Source organism: Cheilinus undulatus, linkage group 23 (assembly GCF_018320785.1).
Source record: "Cheilinus undulatus linkage group 23, ASM1832078v1, whole genome shotgun sequence".
Classification (NCBI taxonomy): Eukaryota; Metazoa; Chordata; class Actinopteri; order Labriformes; family Labridae; genus Cheilinus; species Cheilinus undulatus.
In genome coordinates, this window is record NC_054887.1 from 26,371,893 (window position 1) to 26,399,330 (window position 27,438).

The 27,438-nt window shown below is 39.3% G+C and overlaps 1 protein-coding gene across 8 annotated transcripts in view; it reads left to right on the top strand.

Annotated features, from left to right (window-relative positions):
* The first annotated feature begins 581 nt into the window (after positions 1–581).
* ppp1r12a (protein phosphatase 1, regulatory subunit 12A) overlaps positions 582–27,438 on the top strand; it is a 98,654-nt gene continuing 71,797 nt past the window's right edge. For all 8 annotated transcript variants that reach the window (XM_041781127.1, XM_041781126.1, XM_041781131.1 and 5 more), the window contains exon 1: positions 582–919. In XM_041781127.1, coding sequence (XP_041637061.1) covers positions 683–919 — 237 coding nt within the window. In that variant the 5' untranslated portion in view covers positions 582–682. The remainder of the gene's footprint in view (positions 920–27,438) is intronic.

The window sequence follows — 27,438 nt, forward strand, 5'->3', positions numbered from 1 at the left end:
TTATTCAAAATGAACTAATATTCAACATCTGATATGTGCAAAATATAGTTTAAGGGATTTGAAATGAATGCATTTTTTTTCTAATTTACATTTTACACAGCGCCCCAACTTTTTTGGAATGAAGGTTGCAAATTATGATTGGCGTTTTGCTTTATGTCAATTATAAGTGTATATATGTATAATGTAAAGCCCTAGTTAAGTTGTACTCCTTATCAGCACTCATGGAATTTCTCTGGTCCAATAAAAGTACAGGGAACAAACCACTGTAAAAATCTCTGTAAACAAGACTTCATTAAATATCAAACTGAGCTATGAAGAGAAATATTTGCTACTGTATGTAACACTACCTCTCTCTGTTAAATGTTATGTAATACTTAAAGTGCTCTTGTCTTATTTGGTGTACACAGTCTATAAGGGATTACCCAGCTCACTCTCTCCCCTCATAATCTGCTGATGATGACGTTATACTGCAGCTCCTGAGCTCCACATCTCGCGAGAGTATGGGAAACAATCCAGACGCCATCCCTCTCTCTCTCTCTCTTACCCTCTCGCTCGCTCTCTCTCTCTCAGTTCCCCCTCCTCCCCAGCCCTCCCTTCCCACGCCCCAGTGCGCTGTGGGATAGTGGCACTATAAAGTATATCCTCTCTCGGAGAAAGATAAGAAGCCCGAGACAGGAGGGGGATGAAGATGGCGGACGCCAAGCAGAAGAGGAATGAGCAGTTAAAGCGATGGCTGGGCTCGGAAACGGACCTGGAGCCTCCTATTCTGAAAAAGAAGAAGACGAAGGTGAAGTTCGATGATGGCGCCGTGTTTCTGGCCGCTTGCTCGAGCGGCGATACCGAGGAGGTGCTCCGACTGCTTGACCGGGGAGCTGACATCAACTACGCCAATGTAGACGGTCTCACCGCCCTCCACCAGGTTTGTGTTAGCTTTGTGTTAACGTCAGTCACCGGCACTGCCAGCATCGTTACACATAAATATGGGTTTGCTGCTTGGTACTGCTCGCCCTGGAACACCTGTCAAATGGAAGCCATTCTCATCCCGTTGTTTACCTACCTAGCACACCCGTCCTTCTCGACGCAGAGTAATATCAGAGATGATGACTGGCTTTTATGGCTTGGTAATGGGATACAGGGCTCTGTAGATACTAGTAGAAGTGCATGACAGTATCACAATGCAGGCAGAGTTCTATCCCTCGCTTTGAGGACTACTTTCCCCCTTGTAAACTAGCTTGAGTCTGTATCCCTATCTGGTGGGCTCTGTCTAATCGTTGGGCTGCTGCATTTCGGATTTGTGTCTCACTGATGAGCAATGATGTGGGGTGGAACTACTTCCAGGTGCTAGCAATGCTTGTGATAAGATGTCATGATTGAAACCAAGCGACAGGGGATCTATAAATTGTAGCTGGCAATAAAAGCCGTTTGTTGATAAACCCTCTATCGCGACTGCGACTACTCTCTGGATGCGGAGCAGAAGCTAGCAGGCTAGCTACATTTACTCACAACGTCATTCGGTTGCAGGCTAATGTTGTCCTTGCAAGGCCTTAACCGTAACTCACATTGATGTATTATTCATAGTGTTGCCAACAGAGTTGCTGCTGTCAGTTATAAGGTGATAAAGTGTTGAAAATGTGGTGAATTATTTCGATGTAGCTTAGCGGAATGTATGCTAACGCTACTTTAGCAGGATAAGCTAGCGTTCGTTAGCTGTTTTGAGGGTTTAGCTAAGGTTAATTCATTCGTTAGCCAGCTTGAGAAACGACGTCATTCGTTACCTTAACGTCTCAAAACTTAAAGTTTGGCTAATCTTTAGACTTTCTCCTAATCAGACATATTCCTATTCCGTTTACTTTGCCATTTTTCTGGAATGTCAACGGTGCTGGTTAGCTGTTTTGTCCGCTAACCGTTGAAGCTACGTCTTCTAGCCTCTGTACTTTGAAAGCCAAATAATGAAAATGGCAGCCTGTTTTGGCTGTCGTTAGTCAGTAACCCCAGGTGCTACGGAATGAAAGAGGCTTTTGAAACAGAGCTTTGCAAAATGTCTGACTTTCAAGGTCCATAACATCATTACAGTCATTGAAATACTTGGGTATGTGTAGTGGCAGAAAGATCCTTGATATGGCTAAACCAGATTCAGTGATGATGTGTACCTTACACTGCACTTAAGACGGGGTAGATTTGCCTTAATGTTAGAGTAAATCTGGGTTTTGTTTCACTTTATAGTTATCCTCATGTACCATAATGCTGTGTATGCACTTGTTTGTATTATGTGATGCTATATTAGCTTGCTGCTATGCTCGTAAGTGACCTCACCTCTGTGCCATTCACTGTAAAACCAATCATACAAGGTAGATACCAGAAGTATTCCCTTTAAGGAGAGAAATATGCTACATCATCCAGTGGCAATTGTTACAATTTTATCAAGGCTGTATAATATGATGTCAGATGCTTTATGTCAAATCAAACCTTTGTTCTTTCTGTGAATATTTAAGAGTCATATTTAGTTATTGTGCTGTAATAGAGTCAGTAGGTACTTGGACCTTTTAGTTGTCTGTATAGGGGACCCCTGGTGTAGCTTTAATTAGAAAAAAATCTGTTACTGCTGGTGGAAACCAGCATCTTCTATACTAAGCTTTACTAGAGCCTTTCACATACTGTTAAAAGAGAACAACCATTTGCATGTTAGCATCCACAGCTTTGACAAACTGTACTTTCTGAATCATGTGGGGTTCTTTATGACTTTGACTTTGACTGATTATGCAGCACAAGTAAAGTGAACGCATTTGAAACAAGGAGCATGAGCAGGGCGAGCCTCAAATAATTCTGAACATGCTATAATATCATCCATATCCCAGTCTTATAAAGTCAGACTTTTAGCCTGTATAGCCCTTTAATGAGCCTTAGCCATCTACTGTTGGTGGTTCAGTCTGTAAGGAAACAAGTGTGTTCACAGTTAAATTTATTGCATAAGCAAGGTTGCTTATCCACCTGTTTGTTTGGATGGCAAGTGTTTATATAATCTAAGGATTAATGAAGGAGTTCTTACATTAAATGTTTAATGCTAGCATAGATTTCCAATGATGTCACCTCATTACTCATGCCCACATGTCTGGTCTTAGTAAGCCTAAGTACTGTTAAGTGCACCACCTTGCTTCACGTTATGTTTGTTGTCCAAGACTTGGCTATTAAAAGTTTTAAAGGCAAGTTTTCCGAGATAGGTCATTAGCCGTATCTTTAGAGGTTGAATTTGTTTTCTTGGTCAGGATATTTCTCCATGCGCTTATTAATGGTCTTGTTAAATCAGCCATTTCTCTGTGCTCAGACTCTGCTATAATTAAATCTGGAATTAGTGTGGCCCCCTGTGCAAACTCATTGGGTGGAAACGTTGCCTTTTTTTGGGCCGATGTCCAGGGATGAGCTAGAGTGAGGAAAGAATTTGATTTGCAGTGCCGCTCTCCAGACCTAACCATCTCTGGAGACGAGACGCTGCTGTGTGCAAGCGTGTTTGTGTGTGAGGCCAGCATGTGATCCAGGGGTTTTGGGGTCTTATAAAGGAGTCGAAGAAGGCGGTACAGGGATTCATGTTTAAAGTGCTAATCCCAGAGGTGAAGCTGATGTTAGTCCTCTTTGATGAAGTGAAGATGTGATGGACAGCCAGAGCCATTTGATGTTTTCTTGATGTCTTTGTTGTTCTTTCCTAGATGATAAACTCAGCAAGACTCTTCAAACTCACATGCGCTGTGCTGGGAAGAACAAAACTTTTCGCTTTCTGTGGAGTGGCTGACCTCTGGCTTTGTTGTCAAGTGTGTCATGTTATTACACAAGGGCTCACTCCTCACTCATATCACTCGCAACTGGTGACCAGTTCAGGGTTATAAATACCCCTGCCACAAGTTCTCCTAACTGGGTTTCAGGAGATGATACTAAGTTTGGGTATGACTCAGAGTCTGTGGCTCTGCTTTGTAGTGCAGCTCTGGCATAATCTCACATTTAGACTACAGGTTGCGTCTTCGTGTGAGTCACGGGCCTTCTGTCACTTCATAAATGAACTGTCAAAGAGGAGCCTGTAAACATGTTGTCTTAGTTTGTATTGATACAAGATCAAAACATTTCAGGCAGGTTTGCGCAAATGCAAAGTGTTAGGGATGAAATTTCCCAATGAAACCAGCATTATGATGTGACTTCTTACACGCTAAAGCACTGGAGTGATATGTTTTGATTCTGTTGTTGTTTAGCCTGCTTCTGAAGTCAACAAAGTCTCTTGACCAAGATGTTTTTGGTCAGTTAAACGCAGGAAGCCTCAAACTACATTTAGGAGAGCATTTTGTCTCTCTTCTTTGACCTGGTTGTGGTGTTACTGTCTGAACATTTCCCTATAATTTAAGAGGCCTTGACAACAACCTGTGCAATGTAGTCTGGTCATTTTTGCTGAAAAAAAAAATACATCATACTGCTTTCCACATTTTTAAGCGGCAAAAGCATGCAAGGAGAGTCCAAATAAACGTAGGTTTAACTGCAGTGCGCGTTAATAAGGTTGTGCACTTAATAGGACTGACATATGCCTGCCCAGGTACTCAATGCCACTTTAAAGGCTAAAGAAGTTTCCCTCAGGTGATAGTTTACTCAACTCAAAATGTGTCTCTATATTCTGGCTGCTTTTTGTGTTGCCTGGCACCTTTGTAATGAACAGTGCATATCACCATTCATATTTCAAAGGTGTCTTAGGACTGTTCTTCCATAGTTAGTTAGCTGACTAGCAAGTAAAAGCTGGAATAAATGTCCCCAACTGTAGAACTGGAGGTCCATTACTAGAGAGCTAGGGTGTAATGTCAAGTTCAAACAAAGTGTTGCTCTCTTTGCAACCTCCTGACATACCATTTTTTTGATGCCCTTGTTGTCAGTTGGTATGCCTGTAAAATAGCATTTTCTATGCTTTTCTCTGTAATGCCAGACAGTGTCAACAAATGCTTCTTAAATGGCATAAGGAAAACTCTTTTCTATCCTTTTCTGGCTATTTTTTTTATTGCCCTGCACCAACACAATGTGCTTGTGTGTAGCTTGGTCATACATGTCTTATGACTGTTTTTCCCTGGTTAGAAAGCTTTTTTAAATGGCACTAAGCAGGATGGCTCCCCGATTTTGGTTTTGAGGACCAAAAGAGAGGTCATGTCTTATCAATTTTAAAGCAAATTTAGGTATTGTTATAGCTGGTTTAGTGCTGGTGTTGAGAGGCAACTGCCTTTGTGTGCTTGAATAAAGGCCTCTAATAGGTGTTTTTTGCACAATAACACTAAAGACATCCAAAGATGGCATGTATCCTTGCATTGGATTTGACAAAGTTTCCTGGTAATGCTGTTATATTCAGTTTTTCCTCCTTGTAGTCAGTACTCTGATTGGCCAACCAGGTATATTTCTGAAGCTACCGAAGTACATTTGCTGACCCTTTTTTTCTTCTTTTTTTACACCTTCTGTGTACACAAGAAAGGAATCCACTTATTGCACTTGTTGAGATGCGACGTCTCATTAAAAATCAAGTTTCATTTGCTTATGTTTCAACAGTTTTTGTCAGCTTCTTGCTGTTGATATAATTCTGTGCTCCTGCACTCTAGGACAGTGGTTCTCAGCTGGTGGGTCAGGACCCAAAAGTGTCGCTGAGCTCTTTCCAGTGGCTCGTGAATTTGTTGCCAAAAGCCAGTGTTGTAGTTGAGCAAACAGATCCATACTTCTGGTTTTACTTAGTTTTCTTGTGATAATGATTACATTCCAGTCTTTTCTTAAGATTTCAACTTGCTTATCTTCTTTTCCAAGTCTAACAGAGTTGAGATTATTTCATGAGAAATTGCAAAGATTTCTATGCTAGCTTGAGGAAGAAAACACCGAGCTCATAGCTCAGCTGCTATCATTACAGAATATCTAGTAAAGCATTTCAAAAGCTTTGTTATCTGTGTGTCTTTATACAATGTAACGTTGATGAATAGGGTCAAAAGAGTAGAGAGACAAAAGTGAAACATCAATACCATCCAAGCACTATTCTATGGGAAATGCTATTAGCATAAGAATGCTAGTTTTCCTGTTATAATGAAAATAACAGGATGCCAAGATTCTTGGAGTTGGACTTTAAGTTGTTGGCAAGGAGACTGAGATGCTGGGTGACTTCTTTGCGAAAATAATCAGGGCGGATTTGAGCATCTCCGTTTTATCTGGATTGATATGAAGGAAGTTTTTTGACATCCAATTAGAAACTGAGGCTAAGAAGTCATGAAGGGGGCTGAGATTGTTGAGATTATTTGGCTAAAAGGAAAAATACAGCTGTGTATCATCTGCATAATGGTGGTATGATGTATTACAAACAGAGTGAAGATGACTACCCAGAGGTAACACAAAGAGAAAAGGAGTAGGCTGAGTACAGACCCCTGTGGAACTCCACATAATAGGGGAGCAGGGGAGGAATGAATAACAAATTAATATCTTGTGAAAACAAGTGAAATTAAATGGTTACCACTGAAAAATGAGAATTATTACGCCTGAAATAAGATACTGGGAAAACAAACAAAATTTGCTTGTCATTGGGGGAACACAGTGTAAAATAAAATGCATTAGCATAGTTGGCACAGTGCCTGCCACTTGTGTTATAATTTTCAGCCCCTGAGCTGAACTCATTTAACATTACAAATGCATGCTAACTTTTTAGCCACTTCTTGAGAAGAGAAACCTTAAGTCTGGGGCAACTCTGAGCTTTTTGTCGTTTAGAAAAATCACAATCCCCCTTTCAGAATGAGATTCAATGAGACAGAGTGGTCCACCCAAACACAAACAGCATGGCTTCAGGTTGCAGTAAAAAGGGCGTACAAGTGAGTGAGGGGCTCAGTAGACAAGTGGAGATTCCAGATCACGTCGGCTAAACTCGTCTCATAGAGTAGCATTCCAAGTCCTGTCGTCCCGGCCTGTGCATTCCTCACATGACAGTCGCTGGAAACCATGGCAAAGAGAGAGAGCCGAGCAGACATTCCTCAGCTGTCACCTAAACTCCTCCCCTCCAGTCATTCCCTCTCTCTCTCTCTTGCTCTCTCTGGCTTGCCTGTCCCCGTACAATGCCAAGGCCCGGCTGACTTGCCCACTGAGCTCCATCAAGGCAATTAGCGTGGAGGTAACCAGGGCTTGTCGCCTCGCGCAGGAAAATCTCCACACTGACCCACACCTGAACTTTTGTCTCCAGCGTCCATGATCCTTAGGACCGAGGTGACAGGACTCAGCTCGGCTTAACGTGTCCAAGTCGGGTATTACAATGCCTCCTCTCTGTTGACATTACACACCCTCATTATGGCCCTGAAGTCTATGAACATTATCTTTCACAGTCTCCATGACTACGACTCAGGCAAGGTTGCTAGTCACTTGTGTTGGTGGATTTGCATGTACAGAGTGGGAGTTGCATAACACAGTGAACAGAGAGAGAGTCTTTGGCAGCGCTGTGCAGCTAGAAATGAGAATCAACCTCCATGAATCTTGTAATGGAACAATTACCGAGCATGTGATGGAAGGAAGATGGCGAGGTGGCTGTTTCTTTTCATCCACAGCAGCATCAGTCATTAACACATTACATAATTACAGCAGTGGCCATGAGATTCTCAGCTGTGCCCCGAGGAGGAGCAGAGGAGAAATGCCTTTGACATGTCCCTGTCCTCCTGATAAAGACATCATGGCATCCTCCTACACGCCCCGAGCCTCCTGTCTTTTTGCCTGCGGGAGAAAATCTCGCCATCTCATGTCAAGAGGCCTAAGACAGGCAGAGCATCACATGGCATTTCTGAGGATGTTCTCACCTGTTCTGGCAGTTTACACAACACGGATGCAGGTTAATCCACACGAATGTGTCAAAACTTTTTCCTAATAGGTTCAATAACCGTCAGGTAACTTCTGTAGCTACCCATGCCATTGTGAGCACTACTTGTGTCTCCTATATTATTTAATAAATTTACTTAATCCTCTCTTTCTAAATAGGAGCATTTTCCAAACCAGAAGTACGGTACACTAGGCATTAGACACTAAAAAAGACAAAAACTATATGGACAAAAGTATGTGGCCACCCCACAGTTACACCAATAATGATACTGTATTCAAATACATGTATTTTAATATATATTTGCCCCCTTCTTGCAGCCATAACAGCCTCCACTCTACTTGGAAGCAGATTTTCTATCCCAGTCTAGCCCTGGCTATAGGTCTGTCACAGGATATATATATTTTTTGAAATGGGAGATAGGCACTGATAAGAATGATCCTGCTTGTTTCTGTACAGAGAACCATGGTAACTAAAAACACGCACTTATATTAGAGTTGGAGCTGAATAATAGAGTGGCAGTTAAATATGCCGCAGTTATCCTGAAGAAGGAAGAGAGGAGACTTCTGAGAAGATGGCGTTTACAGCTGCTGTTTCAGTTCAGGGAGAAGATGGGGTCATTTTTTTTCACCCACTGAGAGATGGAGATGAGGAAATGTGTTTCTGATATTTTCAGATGCCAGCAAGAGTGTTTGACTAAATCTGTTGTTGTCTAGAGCCATGTTTTTCCCACCAGAGTACACACTGAAGGCCTCGCCATCACCCAGTGTTACCCAGCAAACCAATCACAAGACTTTTGGTCTGCATAGTTTTGTCCTGCAGTTGCAGTTTTCAGGAGATGCGTCTTAGGTTTTTGTTGGGTTCAGGACTACCGAGTTACAGCCTAGATTTGACACACAAGTATAAATCAGACTCAAGGACTATTAGAGATGATATTTGTTAAGATTAGGATGCAGCATGCAGCAATGTTTTGAGTTTTCATCATGCTTGTGGGCTTGGACAACATGTGACACATGTGATATCTTTCTTTGCATTCAGGAACCCCAGTGAAATTTCCTCTGTTTGTGTCGATTTTTATAAATCAGCACCCTTTATTTTTCTTTTTTAGGTGGTCACATGACCAAGAAAAACATGTTGTTTTCCTGAGCAACTAACCCAAGGGTAGCAGTGAGCAGGTTTACACAAAAAGGATGCTGTTGAAAAGAAGACTGTGCAAAATTATTTTAATCACAATCTTACAACAGCTGCTTTCATTCTGTTCATATTTAGAACAAAATATTATCTTTCGCAAATATGAAGAAGTTGAAGCAACAAGGAGGAAACGGCCAAAGATGAAAAGGAGAACTAGTGATAAGTTACAGACAGTGTGAGCCTTCATTTAGGGCTGGTGCTGCTTCAGACTGGGTGTGCAGTCTATGTTAAAATGTTAAATTGTATCTCATTTGGAAGTAAAAGCTCTTGGTTATTCCTAAAGTTGATGTACATCAAATCCTGCTTTCTGGTAGAGACCTCTGGGTCCCTTTTTGGATGTGAAATTATTTGCCTTTTAGCATTGTAGGCAGGGATATGGATGCTCTTTACAGTAAAAGGAAGCTTTTCCAACAGCTCTTTTGTTACAGGGAGAAGGAAATTTGCACACCTTTGTTTGAACTCATTGTTGACTGTCAAGGTTCATGAGGTTCAGCTCAGCCTGGCTTTAAAAAGCAGCTTTCATTCATATAGCTTTGCTTGCTTGTTAACTTTACTGCAAAAACCCCAGATCTGATGAGCTAGACCATTGTTGAAATTTCCAGTACTTGGATGCTTTTGGAAACCATGTTTCCTAAAACAATAAAACCTGTTATTTTAACCTCCTGAGACTCAGGCTATTTCCTCAAACTTTCCTCAAATGTTTCAGCGAAATTTCATGGAAAAAGCCTGCAGAGTTCTAAAAGAAAATTTCCCCCAAAATGAAAATTCCTTAAATTTAAAGCAAATCCCATCCAAAATCCCCCCCACACACACACACACACTCAAAATCATTTTCTGCCTCCTCACAAAAAGACAAATAATTTTCCCAAATTTACTTAAAAATACCTTAAAAGGTTCGACCAAACCCCCATAAAAACCTAAAATTAATCTCTCAAGTATTTGCAAACATATACCCCTAAACTTTTAGGAAAATTTTGAACATTTAAATCAAATTCCACAAAATTCCAAGCAAATTCCATCTAAATTTTCCAATCCAAATCCAATCCTAAAAATTTACTAACAAATTCCCCCCAAACTCCATAAAAAATGATAGAAATTTCCATTTCCAATCAAATACCCCCAACTTAAAAACAAGTCCCTTAATCTTTCTATTAAAATTCAGGAGAGCTTAAGAAGAAATTCCCCTCCAAAATATCTAATCAATTTCCAGAAAAAATTACAAATAAATTCCCCAAATTTCCATAAAAATACTGTAAAGAGTTCAAACCAAGTCCACGCTAAACCTCAAATCAAACTCTCCAGTATTTGCAAATATATCCCTAAAATTATTTAGGAAAATCTCTGATAATTTAAAACAAATTGCCCAAAATTTCAGTCTGATTCCTTCCGAAAGTTCAGAGAAAATTCTATCCAAATTTCCAATCAAATTCCCAAATTGACAAAAAATATCACCCAAAATTTAATGGGAAATTATGAAAAAATTCAAACAAATTGCCCCAAACACTCAAATAAATTCCTTAAAATTTCCACTAAACCCTGTAAATTTCAAAGGAAATTTCTCCTTGTTGCATAGATTTAACTGATAAATTTCCCAAATTTGAATGAATTATCAAAAAAAAAAAAAATCAGACGTGTAGAAGCAGCATGTGGTCTTCTTTTAAGGTAGCCAGCAAGATAAAGTAGATGTGCTTTGAGTTGACATTCTGAAGTTAAACTGCATGTCTGCTTAATGAAAAAAAATCCATCCTTTTGTTTTCACGGTACTTTACCCCAATATGTAGTCTGCACCAGGATCTCCGTTCTCATACTGTCTTCAGGCGTTTGACCTGCCCATTTTAGAAGAAGTCTGCTTTCACATCACATTTCCTGCAAGAGGTTGCACAAGGCTTCCAGATTCTTTGTTTTGGCTTGAGGCTGCCGTACAGTAGCAGCTACTCACTCATGCATCTCTAACATATTGCTGAATACATTAAAATGCAACTTAATAATTCATGGACTGGGATCTAGACAGTCTAGATTTGATTGTTCTTTGTCTAGCTCCATCTACCAATCCTCTTAGAATGTGTTTACCCTCATGGCTTTTGTTGTGGCTAATATTTAGGCTTAAACGCTGCCTGCTGAATGACTCATGATCATAAATAATTGCTATTTGATATTTCAAAACATGATCTAATAATAACTGACTCATGTATTTGCTTCTGTGCCTACCAGAGAGTTGTCTTAATTTAATTCCATTCAGCCCCGTCATGTCGTTGCTCATAATTTTGATGGACGATCAGTTTCCAAAGGGTACACTAGAGGAAATATTATTGCATCATAAAATTAGGAACCACATGAAGCAAAACAGGTCTTGTAGAAATAAACTGTAACCTATCTGCTGAGTTCAAACAGATGGCTGGAGCAACATTGAGGATATGGGGAAGGAAGCATGTCTGGGTCAATATGGATCAAAGCCAAGCAGCAGAAACAATAGGAAGGAATATTTTATTTCCTTATCTGCCTGTTCCTCCCTGTTTTTATTTTAATAATCTATACAGAGCTGCAGTTTTTGCCCTGTAGAGTCAGCTTAGCTTTATTATAAAGACACTACAATGAGATAAACAAGGCGCCCTTAGGTTAACTCCTTCCATTAAAGTATAGGTCACTGCATGCACGCTCGAATTCCAGTCTGTTGTGAATCACTGCGGCAGTATTCTAACCTCAGCATGCTCAGGGGTTAATTTTAGAAATGGAGCCCCTGAACACGTCTATTTTACCTGCACGTAATTGTCAGGTCTCTCCTTGTCAGGCTGGCTCTGCTCTTCGTTCCATTCAGCCTTCCTACCAACCCCGTAATCAACTGCAGGAAGTCCTCACAGGGTGTTTGCGCGCCATTGCTGTGCAGCACAGCCAGGTCATCTGCTGATTGTGACACGTCGATGTTGTTTCCTCGCAGAGTATCACGGTGACATGTATGACTTTAGAAATATGCAGCCACGGTGTAGGCATAAAGAAGGAGAGATCTTTACTTGACTGACATAGAAAATCAAAACAATGTCGACCCAACAACAATCCTTTACGGCAGCTTTGTTATATGCCTTGTCTGCATTATGTAGTAAGCAGAGATAGAATAGTTGAATGCTGATCCACTGCTGATCTTTCATCACAGTTAGTAACAGTCAGTGCATGCATGAGTGTGTGTGTTTGTCTAAGGGATGCAAAGACGCATCACCTCTACATGAATATCAGCAGATATCTGCCATGTTTACAAACATTGCTATTGGCCAAAGATGTGGCACGAAGAGATATCAGCAGCCAGTGTTTATCTGTTGTGTCCAATCAATGTTACGCTGGTATCTGGAATATCTATATGCAGAATCAGATCAGACATTTTTATCATAGGGCAGAAGACGTCATCTGCTAGGCTGACTCTGAGCTGTTTTCATGGTCAAACATGAGAGGAAAAGTTGGCACATAAGTAGTCTTACACCAGAAGAAGTGATGAAAAATGCATCAGAATCTGTTTGTCAAACGGCCGTAATTTCCACAATCGGTGCATCTGTAGTTTATCTACATGCCATGCCTCTCCAGCTTCCGCAAACTATGATGCAATGTGAAATCACACACTTGAATGCTAATGTTAACCACTCTTGTTTTAGCATTGGGTATTGGTTGTGTTGTTCTCGGCACCGGTGATTAATCAGTACTTTTGGAATGATGCCTGAATTCGGACTTATACTCTGTACTGCAAAATGATTTAAAGACGTTCATGCTCTGCTGAATAAAGCGAGTCTACATGAATAACCCAGCCTAAAAAAACTATTTTTATGCCTTTCATCTGTAGCGGTAGGGGGTCAGAGTGGTAGGGTATAAAAATGAAGCACCAAAATCTGCATTGTATTTCGGTTCAGTAGGTATCAGACCGCAGTTAGGAACTCACCCCTGTCTTGGATGCAGTAGTACAAAGGTGTGATGATTGCAGAAGACTGTTACAACTCTGTTGCAAAATCACATTATGCAAAGGGTTCATGTCAAGCAGCTCAGACAAAGATTAGAAATATTACCTGACAGATTGGCTAGGTTGTGTAATTTGCTGTCCTCTTAGAGTATTTACACATTTTGGGAACATTTTGGAGAACTGATTGGTCAGTAGAACAAGTATGCAAACAATACTGAGCTCATGCACCTTGAAGAAAACAGCATTAACTTTTGATCTGACATAATTTTGGATGTAAACATGAGAAATGTGGGACTTTTGTGTACACCTTTTGTATTTTTAAGAGGTCACACCAGCAGTTAGAGTATGAAAATAAAAGCAGAGAGTTGGGAATGATGTACAGGAAAGGACCCAAAGGTTGAAGATGAACTGGGCTTTCCTCTTCCAGGATGGCAACCTCTGTACGAAAGGCACATGACCTAACTTCTTAGCTATCAGTTGCCTAAAATGAGCTAGAAATAAGGCCTGATTTAGACCTGATGCAATGTCAGCGTCTTTTGGATTAGGTCATTGTTGTTGCTATTGTTTTTTTAAAGATATTTTTGGGTCTTTTTATATCTTCATCAGAGAGGAGGACGGTGAATAGAATTGGAATTGGTCGGACTCAAACTAGCGCCGCCACTGTACAAAGGGCGTGACCTCACTGCTAGGCCATCAGCACCCCGATGGCATTGTTTCCAAGACATCTGGCATGATTGCCTGGAATGCATGTGAGAAATATAAATTTCAGTAAATGTTGAAGAAAGATGTATGCAGTTGAATAAAAAATAAGACTCTTAGGTTTTTGGGGGTCATTTGCAAAGTCTTTATGGGTTAAAAGCTACTGAATTTTGTTAAGTCTCTTATAATAAGACATTGCAACTTATTTCAAGAAAGTAAACAAGTACTTATCAAGGCATTTTTTTTTTTTTCTGCATTTATGGGCAGTTTTGCTCAATACAAATGACTCGGGCATTACTTTTTAGCTTTTAATATTTGAATAAAAATGTTATAGAATTGTCTTTGGGTAAATGTGGCTTGTGTTAGATGTAAAATGAGATAGTTTGGACTTGAAATTGGACAAATACACAGGGTAAGATGTGAGTGTTTGAAGTGCATGTCCAACAGGTTGATCCAAATATCAAAACTATGAATGAAACACATCCAGAACTTCCACTGTCTTGAACTACTGTGAGTAGATATGGGTCACTGATTGTGTTAAATTGGCCTATGATAATGTCTAATATTCAAAAGAATCTCTGAATTTAGTCGAGTCGTATTTGGAGACTCTGTGCTCTCCAGTGTTGCTGGCCACAGAATTTTCAAGATGTCATATTGTGATAGAACATGTCTAAACCCAGAGCAAATTCATGGAAATTCATCTTAATTGGGAGCCTGAGTTTTCTAGGAAGGAATGCACAAAACCCATCTGCCTTTAAATGTGAGCTACGGTGTAGATTTCCTCGACAACTACAATCCTGCACAGCTCAGTTGACTCTTGTCTGTGTGGATTCTTTGCATCTCATCTCTGTGCATGAACCTGGTGTGCCAATACTCAGCAGGGCTGAAATGCCAGAGGCTTCCCTGCCGGTGGATCTGGAACAGCGAGGGCTCTCTGAAGTATTTCAGACAAGTGTTGCTGCTGCAGGTTGGAACTGGTTCACCTGGGGTCGTAAGGAGAATTCCTCAGTGGAGTAAACCTGCTGCCACGTATGTGAGCTGGGCTGTCTGCAGGGACCGACTCGGACTTGACCTTGCCTACATGCTTGGACTCTTTTTTTTTTTTTTTTTTTTTTTACCCAAAAATTTCCTTCCTGTTATTTTAGCACTGTGTAACATTATCGTATTAATGTAGACATGGGAGGTTGGTTTCAAAGAAAAGCAAAGCCTCTTTGCTGAATGTGTTTCAGTGACGTCAGTGCTTTGATGTTTAATTCATAAATGATGTAGCTCTTAATAATAATTTTTTAAAACACTTAAAAGAGAGAAGAAAAAGCCTGCCAACATAAGACTTAGCTCACTAAATTGGCCTTAAAAGATGAATGCCCATCGTTATCTCTCCGTGCCCCCCTTTGCTGGCCCTGCATAGTATTGAGCTGCTGTGAAATGTTTCAGTGATGACTTCAGCTTGTTTTTTTTTTTCCCACCCCATGGCACATAGTGTCTGTCTTCCACTGAAGCCAGGTCTTCTTGAAGCCGTCCCGCTGTTGTTTGCTTGGCGGCAGTCACATGCCTCACGCTGGGTGTTTTTTATGAGCTGCTTTTGAACTGAAAACACCTGGACCCAAAGACTCTGTGAATTCCTCATTGTCTTACAGAGCAGTGAGTACAATTAAGGCAGAGAGCGCATGTCCATTTGTTGTCTGTACGAGGGTGAGGTTACATTCTTTCCATTTATTCTCAAAATGGCTGAATCTTCGGATGATGTAATGAGGGGTAGAGGTGAATGCGGTGACTGGACCAGTTCAGATGCAGAACATGAGATCTGTGAGCGACATTGGGAAAGTTATTGCTTTATTTAGCATTCACGTGTCACAGCCGTTTTATTTAAAATACATCAAAATTAAATTATTATGTCACTATTGGACAGTAGCAACATCCTAACTCACATGTAGGAAAAATAAAGGATTATTCCACTGAATAACCATAATAAATATTGGACTTCCTGATTTTAAAAATGGCTTTTAAAGCTAATATCTTCCTGCATTTCCTCTTGATTGGCATTGATTTTTGTCAGCACTGATCCATGAGCTGCCATCAGATTAAATGAACCTGCTGTTAGCTGTGATGCTACCCCATTAGCCTCCTTGTAAGTGATTCTCTTCCTGTAGATATATAGCAGTGTCAGGAAATGGGCCCGGGCCTTGACAGGCTGGGTACGCTGGCTGGTGATTCAAACAGATACGCATGATCTTTGTGTAAGGAAAGGCTCATGTTTTTTTCCTTTAAAACATTATTTTCTTTCTATCATTTTAGATTCCCAAACGGTTGAAAATTCTGTTGCATGTCCCAGACTGGTTGGTTGATAAGATTCTGCATTCCTACATGCTTTTTATTCCTTATTCCATGACTTTAAATTTAAATTAGACTCTCTGAAAAACTGACGTGTCTTGCCTTGTTACAAGTACAACTATGATTTGGATTGAGATTGACTGGTTCAGAAAATGCCTTTGACTACAGAATCATGATGCTTCAGATTGTCTCACCAGATTCTTGCCAGTATAGGGATGTAAAGATACACCACCTTGCAAAAATTGATCTCTGATGGATACTTTAATCAGTTTGACAAAATATAAGGTATATTGAATGCTTCTTAAACCATTTGTTTAAGACGCTTTTGTGTCCAACAAAAGTTTAAAAGGGATTTTTTGTAAAACATTTGTGTCACCTTTTTTGATTCAGAGACTTTTTTATGCCTTTAATGAAGGAACAAGATGGTTTAGATAGAGTTGGAAATCAGGGTGAAAGTGTTTGGAATGACATCAAGAAAGGGAGCTTCAAGTGTCTGAATGAAATGGGGTATACATTTCAGTTTCAGTTCAATTTTAGCTTTCATGATCATTCAAACCAGACCATTGATAGGGACAAGTATTGAAATCTGGCACCAATGTATTACCGGTACCAACACATTTGATACCTACCATACCGGATTACAAAACAGATTTCAGTGCTTCCTTTTGGTACCTGCCAGCCCAATGCAATCCCTGTCACTCCAAAGAAAATGCATGAAATAGGTTATGTCAAGAAGTTGCATCTGTTTCCTTCACTGATATGCTCTATTGACATCTTATTTCTGAATCATTGAAGATAGCAAAAAAGCTTCTTTTCAGCTGCTGACTTTAAAATCACTTTTTTCTCCTAGAAGTATCGATTCTGGCACTGGCACCTTTTAAAAGTCTTGATTTAGCACCTCTTAAAAAATACTTGCTTCATTTAAATTTGGCAATAAAGGCCTGTCTTATTTGTGTGGAGATTAGATTGGTTGATGTGACTTGAAATTAATCTTCACTGATTACCTTTAAGTTTTCAAAAGGATTGTTTTTTTTCCCCAAGTAAGCCTTTAAAGAGATGCAACTGGTCACTCTAGGGCCACAGGTTGACTTTCCCTGATTTGGATCATTTGTGCATCAGCTTTTTCTCCCCTCCTCATCAAACATAAATAGGGATGCACCGGTGCATCATCAATAAGCATCAGCCCTGATGGGAAACACTGGCCATCTGCAAATAATGTGGCAAGAACAGATATCAGTACAGTGTCCCAACCAAGTTAACACTGGCTCTTAGCACTCCTAGCTGTCCAATCAGTTAAGCGATATTTACTGGACAGTAAGTAAATGGTAGAGGAAGGCGATGATCTATTGGTGATCTCTTTTCATTGCCAGGCACAAGAGAAAATATTGGCATACTATGAATCTTACAGCAGAAATAATAATGAATAAACATTGGTGCTGGCAATCAGCAAAGTTATTTAAACAGTGTTGTTAGCACTAATTTCTGCAGTATGTGCATCCATGCAGGAGTACAGAAGAGCAGAGGCAGCTCTCAAACTACACTGCATTTTCCTTACTGACAGTAACTTGTTAGGCCACTCAGCATATCTGTAGACCAGGTAAGCATTTTATTGTCTTTATCCACATAAGGTTGCTTTCTGTGATCAGTATAGTAGTTGTCCATATCAGTTTTTCCTCTCCTGTCCTCACTTACATGATGCAAGCAGGGAAGACAATCAAAGATGAACAGATCCTGATCGGTTAAAAAGATTCAGGTTTTATTTTTAAGGCGATATCACTCAGACCTTGCTGGAATAGAATAAGGAAATTTTATATATCAGATATTTTGAATATTTCTTGCCCTTCATTCTGAGTGAATGGGAGAGGAAACATTACATAGCAAGTGTATGGTAACATCCCTATTTGACAGTAGACTGCTTTTTTGACTATTAAAATCAAATAGCAAACTTTTATTTTGATGAGAACTCTACAAAGTACTTAAAAAAAAAAAAAAAAAATATATATATATATATATATATATATATAATTATGTAAGGATCACCTAAATTTATTCACATCTATGTTGAGCTTGAAAAAGAATGTATAGATTCCTTTGTTCCTGAAAGAAATGACTCAAACATCATAAAATAGTCATAACATGCCTGATTGCAAGGTTACACCATGAAATGAGTTCATTACATCATCTTCAAAATGAATGTGTCTCCCTGTTTTATAGAGCATAAGCGTCCGGTCACTGAGTCCAATCAAGCTGACATGGTTGTAGACTATTAAATGAATATTTAATTAACCACAACCCCTCATCCAGCTGCTTACAGAGCCCAAATTCATTAGAATGCAGCGCTATGACACGCTTGACATTTTATGGATCATGTGGTGTGAGAGTTATGTGTGTGATGTGTCATAGAAGATATTCATTGTGTGATGCATGCTGTCAGCTGCTGATATCAATAATAGATCGTAACTGTGGCTCACCATCAAATCAGTTTTTTTAACCATATTTATGCTAATTTAGAATTCACATCCTTTGTGTGTCATCCTGGAGGCTTAAAGGGGATTTGGACTCTGTGATTCCAGGCTCACAACATGAGGAAGAAAGTGGGTATTACTCTTCTTTCCTCACTGAGGTGGTGATGGGAGGGGGTATCAGGGTGTTGGAGATTTCAAGCCAGAGAGGAACAGGAAGTGGCTGTTTATTTTTCTCATTTCCTCTTTGAGGCTCCACTAGTGAGCCTGCTTCTTCCACTCCCTCCTCTTTATTACTGATGCAAGCCTAACATTGGCATATGTACACAAATGTAGGCAGAACATAGCTTTCTGGACAAATTCTCACCACATTTTTACATCTTTTTTTCTGAAGTAATGAATCATAGTGATGACTCATGTCTATGTATAGTGTATATGCTATTGCTTGCTTTGAATGTCATGCATGTAATAGTTTAGGGTTGCTGTGGATTGAAGTTTTATCCCTCCAAAGTCTGCATAGAGATCCATGTTCACTCTGTTTACCTTTAAGTGCTTCAGTAAGTTAGATTATTTTCTGTGTGTTAACTCTTCATACAAAGACACTTACATTGACCTATAACTTGTCCTTTATTAGCTGCATACTCGTAACATATAAGCTCCTACATCAATCATTATAAAGCACTCATTAATGCTCTTTTCTGCATGACTATGTTCCACTACTTAGCCATTAAATAGGGGTTTTCCTCACAAATGTCCTAATTACTGCTTATTGATCAAAGGTAATGCATTTGTGCCACATCATCTTAATATTCTCTACTTAGTGTGGGCCTTGTAAGATGATGAAAGCAGAATACTGACCTTGGACAGCATTGAGGAGGAGGTTGGTGAGGAAAACTCCTCATATGATGGTTGAAGACTTGCATAAAAAGGCATGGCAAGGACCTATTAATGGTCACTAATGTGTCAGTACACTATCAATATGACTGCTTATCCTACTGTGTCAGTGATTAAGCTGGTATTTACACAACTAGGGCTAGAGAAAATTATTGGTATGATAATGCTATCTGAAAATTTCTGTTGATATTTAAGTTGTAAATGTCGGTCTATATCAACTGTAAATGGCTGCTGTATGTACAAAAAGTTTGTGGAGTTTTAAGGGGCACCAACAGACCTATAGATCATTTACTTTTTCCATCCTTGTACTTTAAAGCAGTGGTTCTCAACTGGTCAGACATCAGGACCCACCACCTCCTCCTCAAGAGAAATCAGGACCCAAATTAAAACTTATATTCTTCATTTATTTGATGAATGTTGGTTAATCAGTGTTCTTGGCTACCATTGCACCATGAGAACACTCCAAATAAATCTTGAGAAAAATACTGAATTTTACTCGTAATCATAGGAAAACCTAAACAACTGCATACACAATTAATTGTATGTCCACTTAGGGCTTCTGAAGATAGTTTCTGTCACATTTTTTTTCCTTGGCATACATTTGTGACCCACCAGTTGAGAACTTCTGCTTTGAAAGGATGTTTTAAGGCCTGAAGTGTGGGCAAAATACAGGTGGCTCTAAATATTAATTAATATGCACTTAGCAGTTTTAGATATGTCCTAAGTTTTTTGACCTAGGGGTGTTCCTGTGCATCTATTTCCCTGTTTAAATTGCGTTTAACATACTAGTCTAAAGGGAGGAAAATATTTAGAGAAAAGTCAAATTCATCACAGGGTCACTAGTGCCGGGGGAAAGCTCAGAAGGAAGGCAGCGGCCACTCACTGAAGCTACAGCGGCCTCTAGTGGCGGGAGGTTCATCACAGTTTCAAAGAGCATTACAGAACAGGATGTCAAGCCCATGATTCTAAAAAATAATTAGGTAATTAGTAAGGCTGAACAATTTGCAAAAATAATCTAATTGCGATTTCTTCCCCTAATATTGCGATTTTAATATGCGATTATTCTTAGGTTAATCTTATGTATTTTTCAACTAATTTAAGCAGTAAATAATTCCATAAATTAGACCATGTGTATAGAAAACAGTTAAATTATTTCAGAAGCAATTAATCCATAGTAGTATAAATCTGAATATAGGGGTGCAACAAGCTTTAAGCTATAAAGGAGGTGGCTGGGGTGGAGGAGGTGAAGCTGGCTACCAGCTGATGGCAGCTGGGGTATGACTTTCGTGAAGTAACGCGAAGCTTCATCAGTTTTAGAAAGAATGAGATTACTATTGTTGCTCATGTTGCAAATGTGATGTCGTTTGCTTTGTTTAAGGGCATTATCATTTTTATGTCACTCATTTTGATTAAGAAAAATATACATAAAACAGGAAAAGGAGGACACTTAAATGTTTGCATAATGTGCATAAAATCTCTGCCGCTGCAAAAAATTGATTTGTCAAGCTGACATTTAGACACATGTCAAGTTAAAGAAATGTTGCAACTTCTGCGTTTTTTTAAATTGCAGCTGGTCATATTGCAATTTAATCAAATTTGCGATTAGCTACCCAGCCCTAGTAATTAGTCTAGCCGATTTTTAAGTCTTGCACCGGCTAATTTAATAAACAAATTCAACCGTTTAACCGTGCACATCCCTTGTATTGATACTGGTTTTTATACCAGGGCAATAAAAATTGAAGTCATGATCATCTAAAATTGGACAATTTCTTGTATTAATCACCAGAAATTGTAGGCAAACTCCTGCAAACAGTCCTATGATGAAACTTTGGCATCACACTTGCATGTCATGTATTAATCCAGTTCAGACACTGCACTCTGTGTTTAGGTTAAAAATATGACTAAAGATCTGACATCTGTTGCACTGTTTCATTATATTTAACTCAAAGGTAATGGAGATTGTTTCAGTTTGAATCAGGGTTTATAGGCACCAAAGTACCAACAGTTTTGAGCATCTTAATTGAAGATTATGAGGAAGGCTTAATATAAAAAGAGGTCTTACAGTGATTCAAAACTCGTAGTGATAATACGCAACAACTTAATGATGTAAACCTTATTACCTCATTTATAACAGCCCAGTTTAGAGGGTTTAATCAGTCTTGGCCTTCGCGTGACACTGTGATAGCACTTAGCGTGCATTGTGTTGCTGTGATACTCTGTTGTGGATCCATATTTGTGCTCTAATGGCTATAAAATGGGAGAATGCCTGCTGGGTAGACCCTGGCACCCACACTATCCATTTAACCTCCCGGGTTCACTGTTGTTGGCGTGAGCGGGGACACCGTGCCAGGACGCTGGGGAAAAAGGGTGAGGGGGGGTTGTAGTGAGGTCCATTCTCAATGCCTCTTTAGTCGACTGACTGTCAGTGAGTGCTGACTGAGCTTTCTACTGTCCTCCGTATAGCAGCCTCCACATAAGGCTTCTATTATATGGAAATTTCAACAGAGGTTGTATTCTGCCATCTCTCCCTGGCTATACGACCTCTCTGCCTCCACCCCCCTCTCGCCTTTGGACCCCTCACATGGAAACTAATTTGGCTCTCAAGTGGGGCTATTGTTTTGGCTGCTGAGCGAAAAGCCCAAGTGAAACATACAGTTACAATCTCGCCGGCATTTTTTTTCCCCTTCTTTTTCTTCTTCCCCCTCCTCTCTTCCTCAATCCTGGTCTTCTTTTTCCATGGGAATCCCAGGGCCATATATGGTCGTCCTCAGTAGCAGGAGCAGCAGCTAGAGCGCTGAAGGCAGAGGCTGTATATGTGTCTGTAGTCTGGTTACAGCTCCCAGCAGAGCTCATCTATGGAAGGACCCAGCTGGTCGCCCTGCAGCGCTCTAACCCTCCCCCTCGTACCCTCTGGCCTCATGAACCCTGCCAACAGCACAGGAGCTGTGAGCTCTTTGTCTTTAGCGTAAACACACACAATAATACACCACTTCACAGAATTAACACACACACTATCATCTCTCTTACAAATATAGATCCCCTCCTCCTCATTCAATCCCTTTTTATTCATGTATTGATTGTCTGTTTGGTATTATTTTTATTTTCCCCTTCCATTGTCTGAACTGATCCAACTCTTAACACACAAACGCAGACACATAACGCACTCATACTTACATGCAGGCGGTAAGAAGGAATTCCTTTTGTGGAAGTGGCTGCGCGCCTCTGAGCCAATGACGTAGCCCCGCGAGGAGTGGCCTGAGCACTGATGCCTGAAGCCCCAAGGCTAGGAGTATTACTTATCTGGGAATTTCTCCACTGGTATGCTAGTCCAGGGCCTCTGCTGCTTACTGGTTAGGTGGTTGCAGAGAGGATTGTGTACTTCTAGAGGGTAAAGGCGAAGAAAAAGCTGATTTGTTGTTGCTTTGTATGGGAGGAAACTTGGAGAAAACATAAAACCAGGCCTGTGTTGTGAAACTTTTCTTCAGATGCCCTGAGCACAAATTCTGGCCTCTTTTTGCTCTATTCTGTAGATACAGTGTTTAGGAAATCTTGCACTGTGTTACCTAGAAAATATGTGTCTCTTCTTTCCGATTGTATAGGGTAAGATGCTTTTCATTTACATAAGTCTAAATTTTAATGATGGATCGTGTCCTAAAGCACCTAATATTAAAAGAAAATTCACTTCAGATCTGCTTTACACAAGCAGTACAGATGCCATTTTGCATAATTTCACGTGAGCTGGATCTGAGTATACCTGACCCTCATGACTGGTCAGTGTGAATGCAGTTTGTCAGCTTGAAGATCTGGTTACCTGCCTGTGTTTTCAGGCTTGTGAATGCAGCGTTGCTGGGTATTGGTCAGCGAGTAGAGTTGTAAAATCACTCCTGAATGCTTCCCGTCTCTTAAAACTGTCAGATCTTTGCACCACTGGCTTATTTCATCCTCTGAGCAGCATCATAGATGAGGAGGTTGGAAGAATGTTGTTGGCGTCTTAAAATGATAAAATTATCAGGATCAACTCCAGTGGTTGCTGTGGTTGTCTCTTTGTTCTTGATCTTGGTGGATTTGCAAACCAACTATACCCATACTGACACCTTTTGTATCTGCAAGAATACAAAAGTATGTTCTGGCTCAGAGCGATGCAAACCAGAGTGGAAGATGGACAGTTGCTTCCACGGAGGGAACAACACAATCACGTCTAAGGTGACAACCTGCTGGAGTTTGCCTGCAGTTTTTGGTAATAAAAAATAAATTACCCACTATCGGGTACGTAGGACCTGTATTTCTGTTGCCTTCTTATGAAAACAAATCTAAGTATCATCTGATTTTATTAGAACTGTAGTGAAGTTTAAAAATATGGTTTTGTGGCTAGAGATGGAGATCAAGCCTGGTTGTATAAGGACCCTGTTTTACATTTTTCAAAACCTAAAAATCAGTGACATTTGAGCTTAACTATACTATAAAGCAGGGATGTCAAACTCAATCACAGCAGGTGCTGAATTCTGAATTTAGGTCCAACCTGAGGGCCGAGCAGGGTCCACATTTGACAATAAACTGTAAAACCTCATTTTCATCAGCAATGAATTATGGGGTGAAAAACCTCAGAAAAACTGATGATAAATGATTCTGAGATTAAAAAAAGTCAAAATGATAAGTTTAAAAGCTCAAAATATAAGATAAAAAATCAGAGGCATTAGTTCTAAAGGTTCAAAACATGGCATTTAAAGTCAAAATAATGTTTTTAAAATGAAAATATATGAGATGAAAAGTTGAAATCATGATTCTTGAAAGTCATAATATTAGATATATTCAAGATCATACGTTTAAAATGTCAAAGCGTGAGAAAAACATTTAAATTTTGAGTTTTAAAGATCAAATTATTAGTTATAATTTAAAATTGAGGGTCTAAAAGGTCAAATTATGAGATAAAAGTCAAAGTAAGGAGCTAAAAAGGTCAATGTAAGAAAAAAAACAATCATGAGTTTAAAAGGTCAAAATATGAATTAAAATTTTTAAATTTGGGATCTAAAAGGTAAGATTGTAAGATAAAATGTCAAAATTGTGAATTGAAAAGGTTAACATATTAAAAAGAAAAGTCAAAACCATAAATGTACTTCACCACATTCCTGACTTTTTTATCTAATTATTATAACTTTTAACTTTTTCAAATTTTTATGACTTAACAAGGATATTTAAAATCATCATGTTTAGGTTTACATTTTTAAACTAGAGGAAATCTGCAGCCCTTAAACCAGTGGGCCAGTTATAATGAAAATATGATATGATCTGATTGGCTGGGTGTAACTGTACCACAGGCCAGATGTGGCCCCCAGGCCTTTAGTTTGACACCCCTGCTATAAAGTCTTATGGCCAATATATTCCAGTGTTTCAATAGGGATGCAAAATGTTATCATTATCTGCAGATATTTGCATAGGAAGTGAAATATATCGGCAGATTATTGGCCGCACAAACAAATAATTTCAGGGAGTTTAGGCTCCACTCACGGTCAAATTTCAGTCATGAATAGCATCTCAAAGTTTATAAATTAAGCCCCAAAATAATGAAAAATGAGACTGTAAATGATTTATGCAAATGCTTTATGATGGTGTGGGTGTGTTGGTTGAAGGAGCTGAAGCCACACCCACTCACAAGAAATCGGCTGCTGTTAAAGAAAGGACAGGATTCACATGTTTTCATGATTTCTTGGCAATATTTCTTCAAAAATAGGAAACATAGGGCACAAAGTGATTTAAAACAGTGGTATAGATACTACTTGCCTTATATCTTGAGTCAATTTAAACGAAATCATGTGTGCACAAACAATTGCCTGATAAAGTCTTTCAAAATCCTTGCATTGTCAGCCAGTAAGCATTAAGCATATTAGTTTTGTAAACCAAATTAAACTGGAGAAAGAGCACCTTGGTGTAATGGCTTGAAAAAGAAAAAACTCGTGATTCACTGTTGGATTCAGTGTTGTGACAAAGCTAATTAGCTTGTTTATCAAGGTGACTTACAGCTAAACTATGATGCATTTAGGGCCAGGTTGGAAAAATGACTGCTAGGCCGGGGTAAATAAACACATCATTATGTGTTCACATTAAGAAATTTGGTTTTGGCAAGAAAGTTGAACAAATACTGATTTTTGGATGAGAAATCGGTTGTCTTAGCAGCGTATGTTTTATCTACAGCCAGTTAAACTTTACTGTAATAATAGAAAAGTATTGATAGTGGTATTTATAAGGACTAGAATCTTTAAGGGAGTATTGATTAGGGTATGATGGTCAACTCAGTCCACATCACACCAGGATGATGGGACCAGGTGATTGCAAGTGAAGCCAAAACTTACCAACTGTTGTTCTGTTTTAGTTTGGTTTATTTAAGAGAAATGGTAGGAATATCGCCTTTTCCTTCATTGGTCAGACTTTTTTTGTTATAAAGGTGTTTTGATCCCTGACAAAGTCTCGTTCACAACCATAGTGAGAGTGACCAGAGACATTTTAGGGTTGGGGGGGGTCTGAACAGCTGTTGCAGACAATCACAGCGATAATCTCTCCGTTTGTTGCTGTTTTAGTTTTACATTTTAGTGACTGTTGCATAATCCTTCGTCGTCTCTGCGCAGAGTTTTCATCGGCGCTGTTTATTCAGTTGAAAGTTCAGTTGTCCTTTATGACAACTGTTGACAGTGCGGTCTGCGGATTATCCTGAAAGAATCTGGACATTGTTTTTCAAAAGACACGTCTCTGTTGGATGACAGTTTTCAATGATTGAGCACCACAAAGGACATTCCATTCACCACCATTGGCAAATAAAGCCCAAACCTCAACTGTGCACAAGGCTTGATAACACTATGGAAACGAAGAGCAGAATTATTGGAATATTTGTGACAAATGCAGTTGAAATGACTCTGTCATGTGTAATAGACATGCAGCTTATTCTGACAGTTTAACACTTGTGCATAAGGCTGTTAATGGTTCCTTTTATAAAGTTCAGCTGCATTCTCAACACACGTATCAACCTTGACAAGTGTCATGTAAAAGGTGAATGATGCAGGTATTCTGAGTCATCATCAGCATTCATCTTTTCATTTCATTCATCTTTTTAGCAATTCTAGTCATGTTAGATGTTTTTATTTTTGACTCAAGCTCTCTTTTAATGTCAGGCCGGGGAAAGAAAATATGATGAACTGATACTGATGAATCCATGTTAGTGTTAGCTGTAGCTCTTTGCACCATTTTTCTTATTTACAAGTTACTCTTACACCCTGTCCTATCAGCACACAAGTGTCACATATCATTTTGCATCATGCAGCATCACATACTTGCTTCCTACTCTGCATCCCTTCAGTATTTATTCTCTGCTAGGTGAATTTCAGTTTCCCCTTGTAAAATGACATCTTGCGCTTTTATTTTGACAGTGAAGAAACTGACATATAGGGCTTTATATCATTGAGCTTATGACAGCTGTAAGCCAAATAGTTTTTCCTCTAGCTGAATGAAAATCAGACCACAACATGTTCATCATGAGAGTGGAAGTAGATACTATTAATACCTCACCGTCTTCCTTTAAAAAAAAAATCATATATTATATTTTTTATATTATATTATATTATATTAAATTATATAGAAAAATGAAAGAAATGAAGAAAATTTTCCTGTGGGATGCTTCCAGCACCTTTTAAACCTCCTTGTTCTTCATCCATGTCATGTGAGCAGCAGAAAGGAAAATAGAAACAGGTTGGTGGGGTAAAAACATTGTGTTGCTAGCACTCACTCATGTCACATGCTTTTAGGACACACTGTGAGGTAAACTGGTAGCTTCAGTTTTGTTTGACTGCATGAAAATGCTGGGAGAGCATTTAAAAGGAAGCCTGATTCATCTTGGATTTTCTGAAGTTATGTGTGTTTAATCTCCTTCTTTGTTGCATTTCAAAATTGCTCAATTTTGCATCAAACAGTTTTGTTTCATGTTGGATTTTTTCATTAACTACATGTGCCTGTTTGGCTACACACATGCTTTTGTTTTGAGAGAAAATAAGAAACTTTGATAGAAGACTGTGACATGAACTTAACCACAGCAACAAGAACAT